This window comes from Mobula hypostoma, chromosome 16, assembly GCF_963921235.1.
Source record: "Mobula hypostoma chromosome 16, sMobHyp1.1, whole genome shotgun sequence".
Taxonomy (NCBI): Eukaryota; Metazoa; Chordata; class Chondrichthyes; order Myliobatiformes; family Myliobatidae; genus Mobula; species Mobula hypostoma.
In genome coordinates, this window is record NC_086112.1 from 68548542 (window position 1) to 68576151 (window position 27610).

Below are 27610 nucleotides of genomic sequence, written 5' to 3' on the forward strand. Positions count from 1 at the left end.
TCATTAGACATCTTCTTATTAATTTCACAAAAACTATGATCTCCACAACAGATCTTCAAATACACAAGTAAATGTATGCTGGTGTTTTTTTCTCTCCTTGATTTCTGCTCTGCCCCAGTCTAATTGGGTCAGAAAGGGGGTAAACCATGAAAGGAAACCAAGAGAGAAGTGAGGATGTGGGTTTCCTAACTGTCCATTGCATGATTCTTCAGTCAGGCACATGGCAGGGGATTGGTGTGAATTGTTGATTGCAGGTTGTCTTCCACTCAGATGGTGTGAGTGTTGTATTTCATTCATCCATTCCAGATTTTTGTACAAAGCCAGAATAAAGTCCCAGTATGATTTAACACTGGCAGAGAGATGCCTTCTGGAAGTTTATTGTGGAGAACTATTCTGGTAACTTGCTTGAAGAGAAGGAATCTTGCATTAATCAGTTGTTGCAATATAAATAATGAGATAAACATTGGCTTGCACATAATTAGGCACTTGGCAAGGATCGATAACAAGAAATTAGGCTTAAGTGGAGCAGCCATTATGTGAGTGGGCCAGTGTTGGAGTGGGGAGTTCAAACTTTTGGCTCATCAAAGTTTGGGAGAGATTTTTGTTACTATTTATAGTTTCTTTCCTCCTTATTGCACATTTAGAGTGGGGGGGGTGTCAGACAGGATAGTGGAATGCTCCTTTTATGGGACGTTGGAAGGCAGGAGGACCTCCAGTGTCCCTGACAACTTCACCTGCAAGAAGTGTATCTGGCTGCAATTTCTAACAGAGTGCGTTAAGGAGTTGGAGCTGGAACTGGATGAACTGTGGATCATTTGGGAGGCTGAGGGGTTGATACACAGGACATACAGGGAGGTAGCTACACCCAAGGTGCAGGATACATGTACCCGGGTGGCTGTCAGGAGGGGAAAGGGGATAGGCAGCCAGTTCAGAGTACCCTTTGGCCATTCCCCTCAGTAGCAGGTATACCAGTTTGGATACTACTGGAGGGGGATGACCTAGCAGAGGGATGCCACAGCGGTCAAGTCTCTTTCACTGAGTCTGGCTCTATGGCTCAGAAAGGAAAGACGGAGAAAAGGCAAGCTGTAGTGATAGGGGATTTGTTGGACATAAAGGAGGCTCTGTGGGCAAAAAAAAAACAGATTGCCAGATGTTTGTTGCCTCCCAGGTGCCAGAGTCAGGGACATCTCAGACTGAGTCTGCAGCATTCTTGAGAGGGATGGTGAACAGCCAGAGGTTGCAGTCCATGTAGGTAACAAAGATATGGGTAGGAGGGGTGACGAGGTTCTGCAGAGGGAGTTCAGCAAGTTAGGTGTTAAGCTAAAGGACAGAACCACCAGGGATGTGATCGCAGTATTGCTACCCACGCCACGAATTAGTGACGCCAGAAATAGAAAGATCATACAGTCTAACATGTAACTAAGCAGGAGGCAAGGAATCAGATTTTTGGATCTTTGGGCTCTCCTCCAAGGAAAGTGAGATCTGTATTGAAGGGTTGGCTTTGCTGGTGTTACATGGGGTGTAGGGGGAGGGGTTTAAACTAGAGTTGCAGGGAGATGGGAACCAGATTGCCAGCACGGATAGTGAAGTTGTTGTGGAGAAAGATGTTGTAAAGCCTGCAGACAAGGTCAGGATTCAAAAGGTTGAGCATGGTGGCACTAATGTTCTGAGCTGCGTATATTTCAGTGCAGGAGTATTGTAAGAAAAGTGGATGAGCTTCGGGCATGGATCAGCACTTGGAATTATGACATTGTAGCCAGTAGTGAGACTTGGTGGCAGGACTGGCAGCTCAGTGTTCTGGGGTTCCTTTGGCTTAGACATGATAGAGTGGGAAGGATTAGAGAGGGAGGGGTGGCAGGGAAAATGTCACGACACTGCTCAGTCAATACAGACTGAAGAGCTCATTTAGTGAGGCTTTACGGGTAGAACTGAGGAATAAGGAAAGTATGACCACGTTAATGGGATTAATCTATAGATTAATTAACCCAACAATCCGTGGGATTTAGAGCAGTAAATTTACAGAGATCGCAGACTGCTGCAAGAGACAAAAGGTTGTTATAATAGGTGATTTTAACTTTGCACATATTGTTTGGGACTTCCATACTGTAAAAGGGCCGGATGAGAAAGAGTATATCAAATGTGTTCAAGAAAGTTTCCTTAATCAATACATAGAAGTCCCAACTAGAGATAGTGCAAATCTAGATCTATTAGGGAATGAGACAGGGCAGATGAAAAAAGTTTGTTTAGGGGAACACTTAACATCTAGTGATCATAATCAGGATCGAGAGGGATAATTAATTAGCCATGTTGAAGTGGCAGAGCAGACTGGAAGGGCTGAATAGCCTACTTCTGCCCCTAGATTTTATGGTCTTAAAATGCCAATAGTTTCAGGGTAATTATGGAAAAGAAAAGGTCTGGTCCTCGAATTAAGATTCTTAATTTGAGAAGGGCCATTTTTGATGGTATCAAAAAGGATCTTGCAAGTGTGGATTGGGACAAGTTGTTTTCTGGCAAAGGTGTACTTGGTAAGTGGGAGGCCTTCAAAAGGGTAATTTTGAGAGTAGAGTTTGTATGCTCCTGTTGAAATAAAAGGCAAGAATAACAGGTTTATGGAACTTTGGTTTTTGAGAAATATTGAGACCCTGGTTAAGAAAAAGGAGGTGCATGGCAGGTAGGTACTTGAGGAGTATAAGTAATGCAAGAGAACACTTAAAAAGGAAATCAGGAAGGCTGGGAGAAGACATGAGGTCGCCTCAGCAGACAAGGTAAAGGAGAATCGTAAGAGTTTCTACAGATATATTAAGAGTAAATTGCAGTGGCCCAAGCAGAGATGTTTAAAACATCCTCAGCCATGGATGGGGTGCTGGAGGATTGGAGGATGGCTACTGTTATTTCATTGTTTAAGAAAAGCTCTAAGAATAAGCCAAGAAATTATAGGCCAGTGAACCTGACATCACTAGTGGAAAAGTTACTGGAAAGTATTCTAAGGGATCGGATATTTAAGTATTTGGAGAGCCAGGGACTGATTAGGAATAGTGAACATGACTTTGTGCGTGGATATTTGTATCTAACCAATCTTATAGAGTTTTTCGAGGAAGTTACCAGGAAAGTTGATGAAGACAAGGCAGTAGATGTTGTCTACCTGGACTTCAGCAAGGCCTTTGACAAGGTCCCACATGGGAGGTTGGTCAAAATGTTTCAGTCACATGGCATTCAAGATGAGGTAGTAAACGGGATTAGACATTGCTTTCATGGAAGAAGCCAAAGAGTGGTAGTAGATGGTTGCCTCTCTGACTAGAGGCCTGTGACAGGTGGAATTCCGCAAGGATCGGTGCTGGGTCCATTGTTGTTTGTTATCTATGTCAATGATCTGGATGATAATGTGGTTAACTGGATTAGTAAATTTGCAGATGACACCAAAACTGGAGATGTAGTGGACAGTGAGGAAGACTATCAAAGCTTGCAGTGGGATCTGGACCAGTTGGAAAAATAGGCTGCAAAATGACAGATGGAACTAACACAGTGAGCAGTAGGACACTGAGGAAAGTGGCAGAACAGACAGTCTGGGAATACAAATCCATAATTCCTTGAAAGCGGTGTCACAGGTGGAGAGGGTTGTAAAGAAAGCCTTTGGCACATTGGCCTTGATGAATCAAAGTATTGAGTACTGGAGATGGGACGATCTGCTGAAATTGTATAAGACGTTGGTGAGGCCTAATTTGGAGTAATGTGTGCAGTTTTGGTCACCTAACTACAGGAACGATATCAATAAAGTTGGAAATTTACAAGGATGTTGCCAGGACTTGAGGATCCTTGGAAAGGTTGAATAGATTAGGAGTTTATTCCTTAGGATGTGGAAGATTGAGGGGAGATTTGATAGAGCGATACAGAATTGTGAAGGGTATAGATAAGGTAAATGCAACCAGGCTTTTTCCACTGAGGTTGGGTGAGACGACAACTAGAGGTCATGGATGAAGACTGAAAGGTGAAATGCTCAATGCAGGGTGGAACATCTTCACTCAGAGGGTGGTGAGAGTGTGGAACAAACTGTGAGCGCAAATGGTGGATATGGGGTCGATTTCAACATTGAAGAGAAATTTGGGTGAGAGAGGATTCGATGGCTACGGTCCAGGTGCAGGTCGATGGGATTAGGCAGATTGGCCACAAACTAGGCGGACCAAAAAGCCTGTTTCTGTGCTGTAGTATTCTATGGCTCTGTGACAAACTAGTTCATTAGAAAGTCAAACATCCTGTTTATTCGAAAGTGAATTGTAACTTATTGCAAAGAAATCCTTCCAGACTGAACAGTTCAGACACGAAATGTTAAACTAGCTAGTTTCAGTTCTAGGTCAATTTAAACTGTCCATCGTCTACGGTAGGTGGACAGATTGCTTAACACACTACTGGATTGGATGTTCAGTTAAACGTAGACAAATTCTAGTCCTTCAGTAACTTGGTGATGTGGTGATCGGATTGGGTAAGTAATTCAGATTATTTGGGGTTGAGTGAACACTGACAGACACAGGAAAGCTGAAGACGAACTGTGAGGTCGGGGTTGATGATGCCTTCTTCTGCTCTCTGAGAACTCCTGACGGAGTGGCAGATTTTGCAGAGCAGGAGGAGGCCAGGATCTGTCTCTCAAACTGTAGCAGCTGTCCCATGAAGCTAAAATTGGGTGAAATTATGCTCCGTCTCTGCTTAACAAACTCAAAGGCCTCTTCCAGCCGAACTCGTTTCCTCATCATTAGATAGGCAAGGCAAATGGTGGCTGACCTTGAGATCCCAGCTTGGCAGTGGACCAGAATTCGGCCGTCAACATTTTTAACAGAATCTGTAAATAGAAAACACAGCAGACACTGCGTAAAAAAAAACACAGAAGAAAGAAACCTGAACACAATCAAAATGAAGAAATGTACACAGTAGTCCAACCTGGAATTCATTTTCTATTTTTTATTCAGATTAGAATAAGTGAATAAGTTAATGCAAGTGAACACAGTCTCACAACAGTACAAGTTCACTCTCGAACATACGCACACCCTCACTACCTCAACACAGTCTCACAACAGTAAAAGTTCACTCTCGAAAATGCGCACACCCTCAGTACCCCAACACAGTCTCACAACAGTACAAGTTCACTCTCGAACATACGCACACCCTCACTACCCCAACACAGTCTCACAACAGTACACGTTCACTCTCGAACATTCGCACACCCTCACTACCCCAACACAGCCTCACAACAGTACAAGTTAACTCAGAAACATGCGCACACCCTCACAACCCCAACACAGTCTCACAACAGTACAGCTTCACTCTCGAACATACGCACACCCTCACTACCCCAACTCAACCTCACAACAGTACAAATTCACTCTTGAACATGCGCACACCCTCACTACCCCAACACAACCTCACAACAGTACAGCTTCACTCTCGAACATACGCACACCCTCACTACCCCAACACAACCTCACAACAGTACAAGTTCACTCTCGAACATACGCACACCCTCACTACTCCAACACAACCTCACAACAGTACAAGTTCACTCTCGAACATGTGCACACCCTCACTACCCCAACACAGTCTCACAACAGTACAAGTTCACTCTCGAACATGCGCACACCCTCACTACTCCAACACAGTCTCACAACAGTACAAGTTCACTCTCGAACATACGCACACCCTCACTACCCCAAAACAGTCTCACAACAGTACAAGTTCACTCTCGAACATGTGCATACCCTCACTACCCGAACACAACCTCACAACATTACAAGTTCACTCTCGAACATGTGCATACCCTCACTACCCCAACTCAACCTCACAACAGTACAAGTTCACTCTCAAACATGCGCACACCCTCACTACTCCAACACAACCTCACAACAGTACAAGTTCACTCTCGAACATGTGCACACCCTCACTACCCCAACACAGTCTCACAACAGTACAGGTTCACTCTCGAACATGCGCACACCCTCACTACCTCAACACAACCTCACAACAGTACAAGTTCACTCTCGAACATACGCATACCCTCACTACCCCAACACAGTCTCACAACACTACAAGTTCAACCTCGAACGTACGCACACCCTCACTACCCCAACACAGTTTCACAACAGTACAGGTTCACTCTCGAACATACGCACACCCTCACTACCCCAGTCTCACAACAGTACAGGTTCACTCTTGAACATGTGCACACCCTCACTACCTGAACACAGTCTCACAACAGTACAAGTTCACTCTCGAACATGCGCTCACCCTCACTACCCCAACAAAGTCTCACAACAGTACAAGTTCACTCTCGACCATACGCACACCGTCACTACCCCAACACAGTCTCACAAAAGTACAGGTTCACTCTTGAACATACGCACACCCTCACTACCCCAACACAACCTCACAACAGTACAAGTTCACTCTTGAACATACGCACACCCTCACTACCTCAACACAACCTCACAACAGTACAAGTTCACTCTTGAACATACGCACACCCTCACTACCTCAACACAGTCTCACAACAGTACAAGCTCACTCTCAAACATGCGCACACCCTCACTACTCCAACACAGCCTCACAACAGTACAAGTTCACTCTCGAACATGCGCACACCCTCACTACCCCAACACAGTCTCACAACAGTACAAGTTCACTCTCGAACATGTGCATACCCTCACTACCCCAACACAGTCTCACAACAGTACAAGTTCACTCTCGAACATACGCACACCCTCACTACCTCAACACAGTCTCACAACAGTACAGGTTCACTCTCGAACATACGCACACCCTCACTACCCCAACACAACCTCACAACAGTACAAGTTCACTCTCGAACATACGCACACCCTCACTACCTCAACACAGTCTCACAACAGTACAGGTTCACTCTCGAACATGTGCACACCCTCACTACCCCAACACAACCTCACAACAGTACAAGTTCACTCTCGAACATGTGCACACCCTCACTACCCCAACACAGTCTCACAACAGTACAGGTTCACTCTCGAACATACGCACACCTTCACTACCTCAACACAACCTCACAACAGTACAAGTTCACTCTCGAACATACGCATACCCTCACTACCCCAACACAGTCTCACAACAGTACAAGTTCACTCTCGAACATGCGCACACCCTCACTATTCCAACACAGCCTCACAGCAGTACAAGTTCACTCTCGAACATGCGCACACCCTCATGACCTGAACACAGTCTCACAATAGTACAGGTTCACTCTCGAACATGCGCACACCCTCACTACCTCAACACAACCTCAGAACAGTACAAGTTCACTCTCGAACATACTATACCCTCACTACCCCAACACAGTCTCACAACACTACAAGTTCAACCTCGAACATACGCACACCCTCACTACCCCAACACAGCCTCACAACAGTACAAGTTCACTCTCGAACATGCGCACACCCTCACTACCCCAACACAACCTCACAACAGTACAAGTTCACTCTCGAACATACGCACACCGTCACTACCCCAACACAGTCTCACAACAGTACAGGTTCACTCTTGAACATACGCACACCCTCACTACCCCAACACAACCTCACAACAGTACAAGTTCACTCTTGAACATACGCTCACCCTCACTACCCCAACAAAGTCTCACAACAGTACAAGTTCACTCTCGAACATACGCACACCGTCACTACCCCAACACAGTTTCACAACAGTACAGGTTTACTCTTGAACATACGCACACCCTCACTACCCCAACACAACCTCACAACAGTACAAGTTCACTCTTGAACATACGCACACCCTCACTACCTCAACACAACCTCACAACAGTACAAGTTCACTCTTGAACATACGCACACCCTCACTACCTCAACACAGTCTCACAACAGTACAAGTTCACTCTCAAACATGCGCACACCCTCACTACCCCAACACAGTGTCACAACAGTACAAGTTCACTCTCGAACATGCGCATACCCTCACTACCCCAACACAGTCTCACAACAGTACAGGTTCACTCTCGAACATGCGCACACCCTCACTACCCCAACACAACCTCACAACAGTACAAGTTCACTCTTGAACATACGCTCACCCTCACTACCCCAACAAAGTCTCACAACAGTACAAGTTCACTCTCGAACATACGCACACCGTCACTACCCCAACACAGTCTCACAACAGTACAGGTTCACTCTTGAACATACGCACACCCTCACTACCCCAACACAACCTCACAACAGTACAAGTTCACTCTTGAACATACGCACACCCTCACTACCTCAACACAACCTCACAACAGTACAAGTTCACTCTCGAACATACGCACACCCTCACTACCTCAACACAGTCTCACAACAGTACAAGTTCACTCTCGAACATGCGCACACCCTCACTACCCCAACACAGTCTCACAACAGTACAAGTTCACTCTCGAACATGCGCATACCCTCACTACCCCAACACAGTCTCACAACAGTACAGGTTCACTCTCGAACATGCGCACACCCTCACTACCCCAACACAGTCTCACAACAGTACAAGTTCACTCTCGAACATGTGCATACCCTCACTACCCCAACACAGTCTCACAATAGTACAAGTTCACTCTCAAACATATGCACACCCTCACTACCTCAACACAGTCTCACAACAGTACAGGTTCACTCTCGAACATACGCACACCCTCACTACCCCAACACAACCTCACAACAGTACAAGTTCACTCTCGAACATACGCACACCCTCACTACCTCAACACAACCTCACAACCGTACAAGTTCACTCTCGAACATACGCACACCCTCACTACCTCAACACAGTCTCACAACAGTACAAGTTCACTCTCGAACATACGCACACCGTCACTAACCCAACACAGTCTCACAACAGTACAAGTCCACTCTCGAACATACGCACACCCTCACTAACCCAACACAGTCTCACAACAGTACAAGTTCACTCTTGAATGTGCTTGTGCACATACTCTCACTACCCCAACAAAAATCCATCCCATCCCAGCATAAACCAAACACAAGTGTGATCTCAGGTTTTCTACACGTACCACATGCTAGTGAGGCCAGAAATAGGAAGATAATACAGGAGAGGACTTCAGATTCCTGGATCATTGGGCTGTCTTCCAGGGAAGGTGGGACCAATCCAGATGGAATAGTTTGTACCTGAACTGGACAAGGACTAATATCCCTGTGAGGAGTTTTGCTAGTGCTACACCGGGGGTGGGGGGGGGGAGGGGTTTAAGCTAGAGTTGCAAGGGGATGGGAACAAGATCACCATAGCAGATAGTGGAGTAGTTGTGGGGAAAAAATGTTGTTAAGCCTGCATATAAAGATAGGAATCAAAAGGTTAAGCACGGCGGGACTAGTGTTCTGAGTTGCATCCTTTTCACTGCAAGGGGTATTGTGGGAAAGGCGGATGAGCTTAGGTCATGGATCAGCATGTGGAATTATGACATTGTTGCCATGAGTGAAATTTGGCAGCTCAGTGTTCCAGGGCTCCATTGTTTTAGATATGATAGGGCAGAAGGGATTAAAGGGGGAGGGGTGGCATTGCTAGTAGGGAAAATGTCACAGCAGAGTTCAGACAAGACAGACTGGAAAGCTCACCTCGTGAGGATATATGGGTGGAACTGAGGAATAAGAAGTTGATGACCATGTTAATAGGATTATGTTACAGACCACACAGCAGGATTTAGAGGAGCAAATTTGTAGGAAGATTGCAGGCAGTTTCAAGAAACATAAGGTTGTGACAGTAAGTGATTTTAACTTTCCACATATTGACTGGAACTCCAAAACTGTGAAAGAGCTGGATGGGGTAGAAGTGTTCAGCAAAGTTCCCTTAATCAATATATGTATAGTGGTCCTAACTAGAGAGAGACTGGATCTCCTATTAGGAAACAAGACAGGGCCAGTGACAGAAGTGTGTAGGGGAGCTCTTTGGATCTAAAGATCATAATGCCATTAGTTTCAAAATAATTATGGAAAAGGATAGATCTGGTCCTTGAGTTGAGATTCTAATCTGGAGAAAGGCCAAATTTGATGGTATCAGAAAAGATCTGACAAGTGTGGATTGGAACAGAGTTCCTGGCAAAGGTGTGCTTGGTAAATGGGAGCCCTTCAAAAATGAAATTTTCAGAGTTCAAAGTTTGTACATTCCTGTCAGAATGGAAAGCAAGCATACCAGATTTAGGGACCCCTGGCTAAGAAGGAGGAGAAGGAGTACAGTATAGCAGGTGTAGCCAGATAGGTACTTGTGAAATACAGGAAAGTATAAGAAATGCAAGAAGGAAATCAGGAGGGCAAGAAGATAACATGAGGCTGCTCTAGCAGACAAGGTGAAGGAGAATCCCAAAGGCTTCTACAGACAAGAGAAATTGGATAGCAAGGGACAAAATTGGTCTTCTTGAAGATCACAGTGGTGATGTATACATGGAGCTGAAAGAGATGGTGGATATCTTGAATGGATTTTTTGCATCTCTATTTACTCAGGAGGAAGACACAGAGTCTGTTGAAGTGAGGGAACACTGCAGTGAGGTCATGAACTGCATCCAGATTACAGAGGAGGAGGTGCTTATTGTCTTGAGACGAAATTGGGATGGATAAATCCTCAGTGTCACAACCATGGACACTACTGTGGGTCTGGGTGCCCTTGCAGGCGAACTGTTGAATGGGGTCAACAATTATGCTCATGAGTACGGATGTTAGTGTTTTATTGTGGTGGTATTTAACTTCTATCCTCTTCTTTCAGTTTTGCCAAGTCTCGAGCAGAAGCACAGAAATATCAACTCTCCCTGCTTACCTTTGTCCTTGTTCCGGGAAAGAATACTACTGCTGACATTGATTCTGTGAAGTGGTATTTATTTAGTGTTAAGCTACTGCTTCCAAGTCACAGTGTTGGCATTAGCTTTTAGTTTGAGAGTTTTAATTAATGGCCCTGTTGGACTTGGCATTTATTGTTTTTCCTTTAGTTCTGCACAGTTCTTATCAAAAGTCAGTGAACTGTTCATCTGATTCAGTGTCTCTCCCTCTGGTCTTGGACCATAACTGCACACAGGGTCTGGCAAGGTGTTCCTTTGGACCTTGTAGAAATTTCAGGGGCTCTAGTAGAGGTATTTAAAATCTTCTTGGGCATGGGTGAGGTGCTAGAGGATTGGAGGATAGCAAATGTTTTCCTGTGTTTCAGAAAGGTTTTAAGAATAAGCCGGGAAATTATAGGGATGTCAGTCGTGGGAAAGTTATTTAAAGGTATTCCAAGGGAGCAGATATATACGTATTTGGATAAACAGGGACTGATAAGGGATAGTGAACATGGACTTGTGCGTGATAGGTGGGGTCTAAACCATTTTATAGAGTTTTTCGAGGAAGTTATCAAGAAAGTCAATGAACAAAAGGCAGTAGATGTTGTCTACAAGGACTTTAGCAAGGCATTTGGCAAGGTCCCACATGGGAGGATGGTCAAGAAGGTTCAGTCACTGGGCATTCAGAAATATGTAATACCTTGGATTAGACAGTGGCTTCACTGCAGAAGCCAGATCAGATAGTGGTAGTAGAGGGTAGAGGGTTGTCTCTCTGAATGGAGGTCTGTAACTAGTGGTGTGCCACAAGGATCTGTGCTGAGTCTATTGTTGTCTGTCATCTATACCAACAATCTGGATGATAACGTCATAAACTGGATCGGCATATTTGCGGATGACACTAAGATTGGGGTATATAGTTGACAGCGAGGAATGCTATCAAAGCTCACAACAAAATCTGGACCACTTGGGAAAATGGGCTTCAAAATTGGCAGACAAGTGTGATATATTGGGAGGACAAAGCGGGGTAGGACTTGCATGGTGAACAGTAGGGTACTGAGGAGTGATGTAGAACAGAGGGTCCTGGAAATACAGTTCCATAGTTCCTGGAAAGTGATGTCACAGGTCATAAGGAAAGCTTTGGTATGTTGGCCTTCATAAATCAAAGCATTAAATACAGGAGTTGGGATGTTACGTTGAAGTTCTACAAGATGTTGGTGAGACCCAATGTGGAGTATTGTGTGCAGTTCTGCTCACCAACCTACAGAAGTGATTTCAGTAAGAGTGCAGAGAACATTGACATGGATGTTGCCAGGAACTTGACATCTGAGTTACAGGGAAAGGTTGAATGTTAGGACTTTATTCCCTGAAGCCTATGAGAATGAGGGGGGATTTTATAGAGATAAACAGAATTATGAGGGGTATTCAGGCAGTCTTTTTCCACTGAGGTTGGACGAGATCTGGAGGTCACGGTTTAAGGGTGGGGGGTGAAATTTAAGGGGAAGATGAGGAGGAACCACTCAGAGGGTGGTAAGAGTTTGCAACCAGTGGAAGTGATGGGTGCTGGTTCAATTTCAACCATTAAGAGTAATTTGGAAAGGTACATAGATTCGGCCCGAAACGTCGATTCATTGTTTCTGACTGATGCTGCCTGACCTGCTGAGTTCATCCAGTGTACTGAAAGTGTTGCTTTGATCTTTTGCAGCATCTGCAGATTATTTTGTGTTTATAATAGTTTCGCACAGACTAGATGGGCTGAAGGGCCTGTTTTTGTGCTGTAGTGTTCTAGCTCTCTATGGCAAATCCAGAAAGGAGATAGAGAGCTTATTAACATGCTGTCAGGAATTTCCCTCAACGTCAGCAAAACAAAAGAGCTGATCATTGACTGTAGGAAGGTGGGCGGTCCACTTCTCCAGCTTACATCAGTGGTGCTGAGGTCAGGAGGGTTTAGACATTCAAGTTCTTAAGAATGAACATCTCTTGTGCAGGCCCAACTACATACGTGCCGCAGACAAGAAAACTCAGCTTCCTTAAGAGGCTTATCGCTGTCGACCCTTAATTTTTACTGAGGCATTCTCGCTGGATGTATCATGGTTTGCTAGAGCAAATGCCTTGCCCAGTACTGCAACAAACTGCAGAGCTGTGGTCATAACTCAGCGCATCATGAAATCCAGGACTCTGTCTATACTTCTCACTGCCTCAGTAAATCAACCAAAATATTCAAATACCTCTCCCACCCTGGACATTCTCGTCCCGTCTCCCATTGAGCAAAAGATACCAAAGTCTGAAACCTTGGTGGTGTGGTTAAGAACAGCTTCTACCCTGCTGTTATAAAACAATTGACTGAAACCACGCACCACCAAGCTTAAGGACAGCTTCCGCCCTGTTGGCTGTTACAAGACAATTGAATGGTTTCCTAGTTTGATAAAATGGATCTTGTCCTCACAATCTACCCTATTATGACATTACACCTTATTGTCCACCTGCATTCCTTTAGCCAGAGGATGGTGAATTTGTGGAATTTATTACCACAGGCAGCTGTGGTGGCCAGGTTGTTGGATGTATATAAGGCAGAACTTGATAGGTTCTTGATTGAACACGGCATCGAAGATTACAGGCAGAGGGTTGGGGGGTGGGGCTGAGGAGGAGAAAAAAAGGATCAGCCATGTTTGAATGGTGAACAGACTCGATGGGCCAAATAGCCTAATTCTGCTCCTATGTCATATGGTCTTATGTATTGCTCATTTGTCTGTAGCTGTTACACTTTATTCTGCGTTCTGTTATTGTTTTACCTTGTTCTCAGTGCACTGTGTAATGAATGGATCTGCATGAACAGTATGCAAGACAAGCCTTTCATTGTACCTCAGGTTTTTGTGACAATAACTAACATAAATCCACCCCATCCCATCAGAAAACAACACTCTCCCCATTGTTGTGCCCACAAGCAATAATTCTGTCATAGAGCACCACGACATAGAAACAAGCCCCCATGGTCCACGCAGTCTGTGCTGGCTTGGTCTCCTTCCTAGTCCCACCTACCTGCACCCAGACTATAGTCCTCCATACCCCTCTCGTCCATGCACCTTTCCAAACTTCTCTTAAATGTTACAATTGAATTCACGTCTACCTCTTCCACTGGCAGCTTGTTCCACATTCACACCACCCTCTGAATGAAGAACCCTTCAGATTTCCCTTAAATATTTCACTTTTCACCCTTAACTTGTGACCTCTAGTTCTAGTCTCACCCAACCTGAACCTGCTAGCATTCACCCAATCTAGAACCCTCCAAATTTTTCATACCTCTCTAGGATCTCCCCACATCCATTAAGTGAATTCCTAACTTTGCCCTGTCGGCTGGTGGCATAGTGGCATCAGCGCTGGACTGTGGAGCGGAGGTTCTGAAGTTCAAACCCAGATGGCTCCCCCCCGGCATGCTTTCCATCCGTGCGGGGGTTAAGAGCTGGTGATCTCTTTTTAAAAAAAACTCACCCGGCAGAAGGCAACGGCAAAGCACTGCTGTAACTTGCCTCGTATGCGAATTCCAACTACGTCAGAACGGCGTGGGAGGAAGTCATCCGCTACTCGGAAAAATTCCAGATGCGACTTACATTATTATTTTTAACCTTGCCCTACAACTCGGGTCCTGAAGTCTCAGCAACATCCTTGTAAGTTGTCCCTGCATTTTCTCAAGCTTACTGATAGGGTGACTTAATTATATCAGTACATGAGGAAAGCAATAACAGATAGGTCTCCAGAACTGTCCTGTAATATGACTTTCTTTGAAACGCTCTACAAGTAATTCTTTTTGAAAATAATACAAGGTGTGAAATGGGTCCTAATCATTGGGATTTGTACAGGAATTGTCTATTACTGTCAATCAGATCTGCAGACAGATTGTTAGTGAAGTTCTATGCATTCCTTAGTGAATTTGCGATCTTTACTGGACCTTGGATTATCCAATGGTCAATATCCTACCTAGCCATAATAAAATTACACAATCTTTGTGTCTATGAAAATTTCCTCTTCCCTTATTCAAGTTATTTCTATTTATTGACAGGCACTTGCTGGTTTAAATGTCAACTAACGTGCTGAGCCAGATGGGTTAAAAGTAGCACGCTCAGGGATGTGTGGAAGGAAATTAGTGATCCTCTCGCAAATATTTTTGGATTTCCATATAATTACTGGATATTATCCAAGGATTAATGATATGGGCAATATATGTGATTCCAATTTGCCAAAAGGGAATAAAGAAAATAATGAAACGGCTGTTAGCCCCATGTTGAAAATTCCTCAGGGAATTTAACAAAATAGCAACATTGATTATCACACACAGCAGTTTATCTCAGTAGTTCTTGGCTACATGTAAACAGGAAACCTTGTGTACAACACACCCAAATGTAAAATTGTAATTAAACATCAGGAGCTTATAGATCTCAGAAACAATGAACAATTGTCAGTAAAGGGGCAGATTGGTGTGATCCAGTGAAAGGTGGACCCAAGGAACTGAATGGATGATTCCTGTACCTTTAGTCAGCAATTTTTTTTGCCTCAGATTCACTTTTAATAATTTTTATTCAAATTCTTTTTATTGGCAGCCATTTAGAAATGTATTAGTAAATATACCCTATTAATGGAAGTGTTTAGCGTGATAGCCTTCATTAGTCAGTGCTGAATATACGAGCTGGGACGTAACATTGTACTAAACATCGGTGAGACTGCACTTGGAGTATTAGGGTACCGTTTTGGTCACCCCGGTAAAAGAAAGATTGTCAAAATGGAAAGAGTGTGAAGAAGGTTTGAAAGATGCTGCTAGATTCTGAGTTATAAGGAGATATAGGGCACGCTAAAGCATTATTCCTTGAAATGTGGGCGATTGAAGGATGGCTTTATAGAGATGTATAAAAGCATAAGTGGTACAGATACAATGAATGCGCATAGTCTTTTTCTAAGAGCAGGGGAGCTAAAAACTAGAAGGGCATAGGTGGAATGAGAGGTGAAAGATTTAAAATAGACCTGGGCAGCAATTTCTTAACGCAGAGGGTGGTGTGTAATTTGAATGAGTTGCCAGAGAGAGTGGTTCAGGCAGGTACAGTAACAACATCTAAAGAAAATGGTTAAGCAGTAATGGTTTAGAGGTCCATTTGCCAAAGATGAGGAAGTGGGATGAACTTGATAGTTTGCATGGTTGACATGAACGAATGGGGCCAAGGCATCTATTTCCACTCGGTAGAGCTCCAAGACAAAATAGATCTCACTACACTCCATTGAACAGAGCTTTGCACTAAAGACAGGAAGGGACACCCCAGATTCCATAAAAGGCTGAATGATCATGGACTGCTCTTTTAGATAAATAATGCTCATGGCCCTGAGTTCCTGTACCAACACCAAATACGTGGACTTAAAGGACAATGCTCTCTGTAACAGATCAAACTGGAATGCAATAACCTGGGAACAATGATATTTAATGTCAATCACTAAGTTACTGACAATTGAAGAAAAAGATGGAGAATGTGAGACAGTACTGCACGGTGAAATACAATTATTGCAATCTTTCCTACCGATGTACTCTATTGCTTCCATGAACCAGAAACTGATGTCTGTTTTCTGGTTGTCCTCCACTGGAATGCATTTATACTGATAATGATCCTCAAAATGGTTTGGACAGTTGGAAGAGACGTTCAGGAGAGCAGTAATCCCCATTGCGTCGAGCGTGTCCCTTTTTGAAGCATGATGCGCACTTCCGAGATAAAGGAAAGGGAGAATTTCCACTGGACCACCCTATAATTAAATGTAAAGTCGAGTGTTTAACAGTAGTCACCACAATAACAGTAATTTATTGTACAGGAGTGATCTTCCACACCTATTCTCCATTTCTTGACAGATGCTGTGAGGCAACAAGGCTCTCACTGCATTACCTCATTCAGGAATATTGGCTCTGATTTATGAATGACCTTATTATATCTTAACCAATGGCAAAAACAATTATTCTGTACATAATAAAACTGGCTTGATCTTTCACAAGATAAGCAGAGTATTTTCTGTATTTAAGTCTTCATCAGCATTCGTTCCTATAGATTTTGCTGGGGGGGGGGGGTGGGGAGGTGCTTGTTCCTTTGATACCCTTCGCCCTCACAAAGTCCAGATCATAAAACTGAACTTGCTGGCTGAGAGCCACCCGAATCCAATCATCCAGTTCCTTCCTGGCGCCAGGACCTTGCTTGGCATAATCTAGTCATGTGGCCAGCCACAATGCTACAAAGGAAACTTTGACAAATGGCAATGCCACACCCCCATCTTCCCCACCAATCCAAGTTATCAACCAAGGAGTTGCTAGAATTAACAAGTGAGGTTCAATCCAAGGCAAGGCTCAACCATCAGAACTTTACACTGAAGTTAATCCTATTGTTTAGACAAGTTCTAGGCATTGTCATTTGGACATACAGTATCCACTTAAAACAACATGCATGTTGAGTTATTTCATTTTAAAGACTTGATAGATTTTGTTGGATGTACATCGTGATTTTGTTTGATATATACAATGTGACTGAATGGTCTACTCAGAGTATTTCCTCCTTTTACACTAACTCAACTCCTGTACCCATACATCCATTTAAATAAACATAACTCTGCCTCATTCTTGATTCTCTCAGATGTTCTTTCTTCCCTACGCTTACTCCTCCAGAAATATCAGTCCTAAACAGAAAACTGACCAATTTAGATGGGTGGGTTTGCAAGTTTGCGGTTGATATCAAGATTGGTGGAGTTGTGGATAGTGTAGAAGACTGGCAATGAATACAGTGGGATATAAATCAGTTGCAGATAGGGGCAGAGAAATGGCAGATGGAGTTTAGCCCAGATAAATGTGAGGTGTTGCATCTTTCCAGGACAAATGCATGGAGACAGTACACTGTTAAAGGAAAGATCCTCAAGTGTTGCTGAGCAGAGAGATCTTGGGGTCCAGGTTCACAGCTCCTTGAAAGTGGCTCCACAGGTCGATAAGATGGTTAAGAAAGTTTATGGAATGCTTGCTTTTATTAGTCGAGGCACTGAGTTCAAAAGTCAAGAGGTAATGTTGCAACTTTATAAAACTCTGGTTAGGCCACATCAGGAGTATTGCGTCCAGTTCTGGTCACACCTCTACAGGAAGGATGTTGAGGATTTGGAGAGGGTGCAGAAGAGGATTACCACGATGCTGTCTGGTTTAGAAGGGATGTGCTGACATAAGAGGCTGGTAAAACTTCAGCTGTTCTCTTTGGAGCGACATCGAGTTAAATAAATTAGAGGTTTTTATGAGCTACATGAATGTGAGGAGGATGGAGGGATATGGACATTGTGGAGGTAGGAGGGATTAGTTTTTGGCTGTTTTTGATTCACTTTTTAGCTGGTTAGGCACAACACTGTGGGCTGAAGGGCCTGTTCCTGAGCTGTACTGGATTGTTCTATGTTCTATGTTGATCCAGACTCAGTCATGCATTGTACTGTAAATCTTTGAGGAGATGTGGAGGTAGAGGGGATTTCGACCCCAGACAATTGAGGCTTTTCTCTGCTGGAGAAAAGAAAATGGGAGTAGTTGGCCCAGGGGACAAATTTTACTTCTTCATTAGCACCCGACAGCCCACTGAGTTCATGCTATCTCCCAACAGAGCAATCTCATCAGTCACATTTCCCCTCTCACTATCTCCCTGCCTACCCTCCATTGACTATCGATACTTCTCACTGCTTCAGTAAAGCAGCCAACGTAATCAAACACTCCATCCACTCTCTTCTCCCCCATCCCATTGGGCAGAGGATACAAATTCTTGGAATCACATACTACCAGACTGAAAGACAGTGTCTATTCCCGCTGCTGTAAGACTATTCAATAAGCCCTTAGTGCAATAAGATGGACTCATCCTCACTAACTTTCTCATTATGGCCTTGCAGCTCATTGTCTGCCTGCACTGCACTATCCCTGTGACTGTCACCTTGTTCTGCATTCTGTTATTGCTTTGCTCAATGTACTGATGTAATTAAATGATCTGTGCAGATACCATGCAAAACAATGTTTTTCCACCATACCCTGGTACATGTGACAATAAGAAACCAATTTACCCTGTAGTCCTAGTAGTTACTTGCTTTCACATGCCTGTTGACCCCATTTCATTTTTTTACCCATCACCTGCATTAAGGGGTAATTTACAAAAGCCAGTTAAATGGCTTAGGGATGTGGAAGGAAAGTTGACGAAGTTGTGGAAGCCCACATAGTCAGAGGACCCTGTGCAGACTCCACACACCAAGTACCTGAGCTCAGCAGCTGCGAAACAGTGGCCCTAACAACCAGGAGCCTGCTACAGGTCGTAACAGTGGCCCTCCTCTGCCCCATTCCAGTAACACATAACAAGGAGGGCATCAGAATGACTTGGTATGGGTGAAAACTCTGAAACATTCTGTAGTTCAGGCCACAGATGGCACCTTACAATGTGTCAGAAGGTTAAGGAAAAACCATTAATCTACCTGAAACACTTGGTTGTTCTGACAGTGGGAAGTGAATAAAAAAGTAATGAATATTCTTAATTAATTCTCAATAAATACGATTAGAGAATTGTTTTATTAAACATTAATGAGACCTCCATAGCTTAATTTGGCTTTGATTTTCATTGCATGAGGAATAGGGAATGATTTACTTGGGCATTGTATGGAGACGGGTGTGCACAATGTACGGAATGTGTTTACCTGAACACACAGGAGCGGAATTACACCATTCTACCCATCAAGTCTGCTCCATGGCTGATCTATTATCCCTCTCAATTCCATTCTCCCGCCTTCTCCCAATTTCCATTGATGTCCTTACTAATGAAGAACCTATCAATCACTGTTTTAAATATACCCTAGTAACTTGGCCTCTACAGACACTGTGACAATGAGTTCCACAGATTCAGCACCCTTTGGCTAAAGAAAATTTTCGTCATCTGTTCTAAAGGGACGTCCTTCTACTCTGAGGCTGTGCCCTCTGGCCCTAGACTCCTTCACAATAGGGAACATCCTCTCCACGTCCAATGTCTTGACCTTTCAATATTCAATAGGTTTCAATGAGATCACCAACCCTATTCTCCTAAACTCCAGTGAGTATAGATTAATCCTCTTATGTCTGTAAACTGTAACACTTACAGTGAGGTCAAACCTTTACTGTTCTGAATCCTGCTGTACTTGCAGACTATGTCTCTGGTATTAACTTTGGTTGAGTAGGTGATCCGCAGTACGGGTTTGGTCTAAGACACAGGTACAAGCACATGATTTACACCATACCTCAGTGTACTAATAAGAGTGCTACCTTTTAGTTCTGATTGTAACATCTCCACATGGAGGAAATCCTGTTCAATATTTGCCCCAAAACTAACATCTGAAATAGGCTTTCTAGCAATTCCACAGCAATGCTTGAGGGACCTTGCTCAACCAAATTAACCCCAAAATTCCCAGAGCATTTCACTGGTTGTGAGGAACTTTGAGAAATCCCGAGGCTGTGAAATTTGGTGCATAGTTGCAGGTCCATTGTTAGGCCTGCAAGATGACCAGCCATGCAAGAGGTGGCAGAGGTAAATTTGTATCCACATCAGTTATTTACCCTTTATGTCTCCTAGCAACATGGATGAAGGTGCTAACAACCAGTTATGAATATCAAAACAAGGATTAGCTATTTGGGGGAAAGACTTTTCACGTCAGACATAAAACTTCCACTGCATTCAATATCTGGGAGGAAGGGAGGACTGAAATGAAAGGCAGTGACACTGAGAGGCTGGGGCTACCTGGTCATGCAGTGGAGTCCCACAGGCATTCAGGCTTGTTTCAGGTGATTCGATGATGGACACTGTTGAGATTCCAGGTGGACTTTTTGCTTTCACACAGAACTCGGGATATTCTGAAGAAAATCTCTCATATCCTCCTGCATCGTAAAGAAACAGACTTTTATTATATGTGCCAGTTGCTGTAGCTTTGTGAATTCAATATAGTTCACAAGACTGATGGGATCTGGTAACATTAATCCCCACAGTGCAAAAACACAAAGGGCTTGAAATGTGTTCTGGGTATTACCTGAATTACCACTTATAAAAGGGCCTCTGACACAGAAAATGCACTGTTTGTGGATGTTCAATTTCTAATCAAGCTGACTGACACTTATTGAAACGAGCGAGATGATGTGAGTCAGCTGTAACAGGGTCCTGAATTACCCCTATGAACTGTGCTCATTTACCCCATTAGGTGCTTTTGAAAAGAGAGAGGGAGAGTTATTTAACATCAGTATGTTGTTTTGAAAGAGTGAGAGAGAGAGAGACGAAGACTAACCATTGGACCATCACTTTAAAGCGGTGGAAGTAACTTTTGGATTTCTGCTGAGTTGGAGACAGCACCGAGCAGCTTGTAAGTTGCTATGGTGACCGAAGGCAGCGTTATTTAATGGACAATTGATGTTATGATTTTCGGCAGGTTGTTGATACTTCTCAAGGACTTTTGCCTGCTTGCATTTCTTACACAGAGAGAGGAAGGAGGAGTTATTTGAATTACAGTTGATGCTCAGCACCAGAAGATAAAATAGGAGGTCAGATGATAGACCTCAGACACATGTTCTGGACACTGAATGAGCATTGTTGTGCCCGCAGAAAAAGTGGGTTTTGGAGGATCGATCAGTCACTCTTGCAGTGGAAAGAGGAAAGAGTTTGACTGGTGGGGAGTTGTCCATGTGTCCACCCTCGCTTGGGGGATAGCTCCACCACAGAAAACCGGTCCCTTTTGTGAAAGTCACGGTCGGTGACTTTTAAAGGATTTTGAAGGACGATGAGGAGATCGACGGCGTCAGCTCACATGAAGACTCAAATCTCTCCCTCTCTCCCTCTCCATCACTACCCAACTCAACACCACGAACTGAACTGAACTTTACTCATCATCGTAAGACTGTATCTTTTGACCCCTAGACTTAAAGAAGCTTGGTTTTTCAGACATATATTTCCACACTTACGATATACTCATTTATATATATATATAATCATTGCTAACCTGTTTGATTTATCTACATTTATATTACTGTATTGCGTAGTTACTAATAAATATTATTAGTTATTAGCAATACTGGACTCCAAAGTGTTTTCCATCTCCGCTGATTCTTTATTCCCGTCACAGGGTATGTGACAAAATTGGGACTTGCGTCCGGGATATGAACAAATTGTGGGAGGCTTGTTTGAATTGATTGGGGAAAATCTCTTTTGATTGGGTTGTGTGGAAATACAGCAGAAATGGATGTTAGTATTGAGGATGAGCTTCAGCTTCAGTTGGAAAAATTAAGAATGGAGAATGAATTGAAATTAAAACAGTTTGTAAGGGAGAGCAGAGGCAGCAAAACGGGGAGAAGAGGCAGAAAGACAGAGACAGTTTAAAAGGGAGATGTGGCAGCCGAGAGGTTTAGTGTTGGACCCTGATGATTTTTGCAGCTCGGAAGGGTTTGTTTTGTGTGATGAATTGAAAAGTTGTGTTCTTGATGATGTAAGGGCATACCCAGATGCAGAGGATGCCACTACCCTGCAGGGGTTTGATAAGAAAGCAGACGAAGAGGTTTTAAACCACGAGGTTGAGTTTACTCCAGAAAATAGTTTGCCAGAGAATAACTGGGAGGCTCAGGGTGACCTTGAATTTGAAACTGGGACAAGTGATGACAGCCCAGAAAAGGTAGCTGTCCCGATTGAATGTGTTCAGGTTGTTGAAGTACCTGTGAATTCACAGAGTTCTGAACCTTATGTTAAAGCTCAGTTAAAGTCTGAAGTGCCTGGCTTGGTTGAAAAGGAATGCAGTATTTGTGTGTCAGATGATCTTGGTTCAGTGAATAAGGGGTTAACCTTGGTACCAGTGGAATGTGACGATTCTCCGTCACTTGTATTAGACAGAGTTTTAAAAGTTGGTGATTAGATGGAAACTGATGAGGTCAGTGTTAATGAAAATAATGGCAAAAGTGCTGTTCCTGGACTTTTGGATATAGTGCTGGAAAAGTTTGGATTGGTTACATGACCTTTGACCCTGCTTGCAGGACAAAGGCCTGCTGAGAAAGGATGTGCTACACTGTTGAATTTTGTTTGGACATGTGGAAACCTGCAAGGTTATATTGTCGAGAAGAAGAAGAATTGTTATGGTTTTGGGGTGGAAGATGTTATGGAAGCAAGTCGAAGTGAAGGTCGTAATCAGATGGGTGGATTGTTTGGTCTCTTCCATGATGTATACATGGTTCTTATAAGCCTGGTGATGGTGTTAAGTTTAGTAAACAATGGAGGCATGTCGACACCTCTCCAAGATAGGGTTGATATAGCTGTTCAATTTATGAGCAAAGCAGCTGTTGAGGCCTATGATCAGAGACCTCAAAATCTTTCTGTTGCCCAGAGACCACTTGTGATTTATACGGATCATAATCCATTAGTGTTTCTAACTAAAATGAAGGATAAGAATAGAATGTTGTTAAATTGGAGTCTGATATTGCAAGAATTTGATCTGACAATCAAACATGTGAAAGGTACTTTCAATATTATAGCTGATTGCTTATCCAGATATTAAGTTCGAAAATATACACATTTTTGCACTGTATTCTGATGATTTTACCTGTATTGTTTCAAACTCTGTGATTTACATTTAGACAAAAAAAATTCATCTTCGTCAAACTTTTTTTCCTGATGAAGGGGAGTGTGACGGGGTCCTGAATTACCCCTATGAACTGTGCTCAATTACCCCTATTAACTGTGCTTTTGAAAAGAGAGAGGGAGAGTTATTTAACATCAATATGTTGTTTTGAAAGAGAGAGAGAGAGAGAGAGAGAGACGAAGACTAACTGTTAGACTGTCACTTTAAGAAACTGGAAGTAACTTTTGGATTTCTGCTGAGTTGGAGACAGCACCGAGTAGCTCGTAAGTTGCTATGGTGACCAAAGGCAGCATTATTTAATGGACAATTGAAAACTGGTCCCCATGGTTAAAGTCACAGTTGGTGACTTTTAAAGGATTTTGAAGGACAACGAGGAGATCGATGGCGTCAGCTCACTTGAAGACTCAAATCTCTCCCTCTCTCTCCATCACTACCCAACTCAACACCATGAACTGAACTGAACTGAACTTTACTCATCATCATAAGACTGTATCTTTTTACCCCTAGACTTAAAGAAGCTTGGTTTTTCATACATATATTTCCACACTTACTGATATACTCACTTATATATATATATATAATCATTGCTAACCTGTTTGATTTATCTACAATTATATTACTGTATTGCGTAAAGGCATCCATTAGTCTTGCGAGACCATGGATTTGCGCCTGGAAAGTCTTCACTCTTATGGTAGTATGGAAGACAAGCAGTTGCCCATGCTGCAAGTCTCCCCTCTCCACGACACCAGTGTCGTCTAAGGGAACGGCATTAGGACCCATACAGCTTAGCACCAGTGTCGTCGCAGAGCAATGTGTGATCAAGGACACAACACGTTCCCTTGGCTGGGGCTTGAACTCACGACCTTCAGGTCGCTAGTCCAATGCCTTACCCACTTGGCCACGTGCCCACACATTGCGTAGTTACTAATAAATATTATTAGTTAATAGCAATACTGGACTCCAAAGTGTTTTCCATCTCTGTTGGTTCTTTATTCCCGTCACGGGTACGTGACACAGCAAACTGCAGAACAGTGGGAGAAAACCTCAGGGTCCTGTTTAACTGATGTATGAGGCTTTAAAAATCTCATTCGAACAGGGCTGACCACATCCTGATCTGCTCCTGGCATTGGCAATCGCTTGAGTAAACTTGATGCCAGTCTGGTCAGGAATGAGACCTGTGCCTGCAGCAAGTGAGCTAAAGTCTGGTCCACTCCAGTTGTCCCAGCACAAGTGGGCACTCTGGTTTTATGTTGCTCCCACAATTTCCTGGGGCTACTGCAGAAGAGGCAGACAGTCCAAACAGAACGATTCAGAGGTGCCACTTCCCCGTGAACCAGCCGACAGCTTCCTCCAAATTCTGGACCCAGCAAGTGCTGGCCATTTCTCTTTGGTGCTGGCTGAAGGGCATCATCAATTTTCTATTAGTTGGAAGTCTTGGCTGACTAAAAATGGGAATTTAAGTTACAGTAATCAAAATATTCAAAATCAATATCATATATGGCTAATATCCAATATTTGCGGTGAAGTTGCCTTGAAATGTTTATCATGTTGATCGTACTTTCTTCACTGAAGGATGTTCAACACGATTAGTGTTAGACATCTTGTGCGCAGATATCCGAACTGGGGTGGGAAAGAGAATGAAGATATTCCAGTCTTTTAATGATTGAGCTACTTGAAGGTGTTCCAACACATTTGTTTACACTGACAGAGTGAGCATGTTGTCAAACGCAATTCGAAAATCTGGAAGTTATAGTGCTGCGTAAAGTGAACACTGAAAACCTACGCATTTGATTTATTATTATGGAATTAAAATGTAATGAATCTAAAGTTGAGACTCTCCTCACCTCTGAGGAAAGGGACAAAGACGGTGAACACATCAAGAGTGGTTTGGGTTCCAAGCCAAGTGTGAGGCTGAGATGATATCATCGGCCTGAAATATTACAGAGTATCTATTTCTCTCCCCTCATGGGCTGAAAGGATGAATGATGTGCTGCCGAATTATATTTCAGCTAAGTTTGTTTTACAAAGCACTAGACACTAGAATTCCCTGTATGAGCAGCTATGCATGCAGAGAACGAACTCGGAGCAGGTGGAAATGGAACTCACCGCGGAAGGAGAGTAGAACCGGCTTCTCGCCACCCAAAACGTGGAAGCCCCGGCCCCCGGCAGGCATAAGAAGGTGAAACTTGATTCTATGTGGGATAGTTAAAACAGGCTGATGTGTTGGCGTATAGTCAAGCGAAAACAGCAAGAGTACAGGAAGGAGAAAAGGACAGGGGGACCCTAGAGAAGTGTGAGGGGCTCGGTCTGTTTCTGTGCTGAGGGTGATCATTTTTATAAATGAAGGCAGATTGGGATTTAGCACGGAATAAGCGAACCTTGCTCGGCCCAGATGACAGTTTTGGGATGACCAGCAGATGGACTGATACTTCGGAAGAAGCTGCATTCGTTGTTCCGCGTCTCATCATCAACCAGATAGAAACTTCCATGGCCACATCCACAGCCACACAATATGCACGTGTCTGGCTTGGGTAGGACAGACTCACTCATCTAAAAGGTAAACATTCAAATTCCGCAGCTTATTGAGACAACCCCTAAACAAACGGCGACAGAGTCACACTTTTCGATGAAGTCCCAGGCGGAACTGAACCACATCCTCGCACTGTCGGTAATTAACAGCCTAATGTCACCGCGTTCTTCCGCAAAACATTTGGTTGCATATAGTTGTCAATTCTCTGCACAAATACAGAATTTAACAGTGGACCATCTCAGTGTGTGCATACAGAAACGTCCGGGGTTTTAAACACCACAACACGCCACACTAAATTCATAAAAGGCACAGCGCGAACAATTCCGTTTGCGAATGAGGCGAGCAGTTGCTGTGATATGCGGCATTGCGCAGTGTGGCGCGCTGTGTTGTGTTTGTTTGGAGCTCGTTACTGAGATGTGGGCAAACGCCACAGATGACAGCGCCGAGTTTGTGAGGGGCGACAGCGGGGTGGCGATGGCCAAGGTGGTTTGGGCGGTATAAGGGAGGAAGGGTTTCTGCCAATTGTGATTAAAGGCGGTAGGACGCCAGAATCTACTTGCAGCCACTATTGCCCACCTGCCATTCAGGCTGCCCTACAGACGATGCGGAGCCCCCAGCACTGGGATCCCGCACAGCTGCCCGGAACAACACAGACAAGGAGTCGGACCAGTGAAAGCAAAATATTAAGGATTTCCTATTTACCATCCAGAATGACCCCTCTCGATATATTGCTGTTTTGTTCTTATTTTTTCCTCGCTAAATTTACATGTTGCCTGTTAATGTGCGGTCGCATATTTAAAATAAAACTATAATCCCCGTTATTCGTAGCGCTACCAGCGATACACTCGCTTACACGAACTGAAACCCGCACTCGGGCGATCGGTAACCAGAGAGCGCTCAAACTAAAAGTTTCCATGAAAATGTCGGTGCTATCGAGGAGGAATGACCGCGTGAGATGTCACAATTTTACCAGCACCAGTAGACCAGAACACCAGCACCAAAAGCTACCATCGCCCATTATGGATGCAAGTAGGTTATATTGCAACAGCAACGTCAAACTGAAGGCCAGGAGCTGTGCACTCCGAACGCCGCGAACGCTACCTTAGAGCCGGGCTGCTTTCCAACGCTAAATCAAGTTCAGATCTCTCCAACAGTAGGGAAGAGCGGCGGGTGGGAGGGAGCTGTTGCTGATATAAACCTTACCCGCTAGGAAGTAGATGTGAGTTGGGCAGAAGGCTGCCGACAGTGCATTGAGGACAGTGTTGACGGTGCTGTCGTGCCGGACTAGGTCAAATTGAGGGCTCCTTTCGTCGTATAGGACGAGGGCGGAGTAGAAGCCAGCTTGAAGCCGGCTGCGGGGCTCGTCGGCCGGGATGATGTGTTGTAGAGTGACGGAGCCCTTGGCTCTGCGTTTTACGATGGTGTTACAGCGGACGTTGAGAGAACCGCTGATGTGGTGGGCACTGTGTGCCAGGAACGACCTGCAGTCCAAGAGCAAGCACTTACGGCCGTGTTGTCTCAGTAACCGCTTCACCTGGCTGCACTCTACATCCGACACCTCCATCCTCAAGACGCAACTACCCGCAGCCTTCGCCTTGTAAATCAACAAGCCCGTA

At 43.9% G+C, this 27610-nt stretch overlaps 1 protein-coding gene across 1 annotated transcript; it reads right to left on the minus strand.

Annotated features, from left to right (window-relative positions):
* Window positions 1–27610, minus strand: dusp4 (dual specificity phosphatase 4). The gene is made up of 4 exons (XM_063069082.1): window positions 27198–27610; window positions 20596–20732; window positions 16372–16591; window positions 1–4831 (listed from the first exon to the last, which is right to left on the minus strand). Exons 1-4 carry the CDS (start codon window positions 27556–27558, stop codon window positions 4446–4448), a joined length of 1104 nt encoding a protein of 367 aa, XP_062925152.1. The 5' UTR covers window positions 27559–27610; the 3' UTR covers window positions 1–4445.

What these genes read in the sequence shown, in the direction of transcription:
- dusp4 (XM_063069082.1), bottom strand. Translation starts at nt 27,558, where the DNA reads ATGGAGGTGTCGGATGTAGAGTGCAGCCAGGTGAAGCGGTTACTGAGA. An exon ending in TCACATCTACTTCCTAGCGG is followed by an intron (nt 20,733 to 27,197) that starts GTAAGGTTTATA and finishes TTTACGATGCAG; the next exon opens with GAGGATATGAGAGATTTTCT. An exon ending in GGAAGCAATAGAGTACATCG is followed by an intron (nt 4,832 to 16,371) that starts GTAGGAAAGATT and finishes TTCTATTTACAG; the next exon opens with ATTCTGTTAAAAATGTTGAC.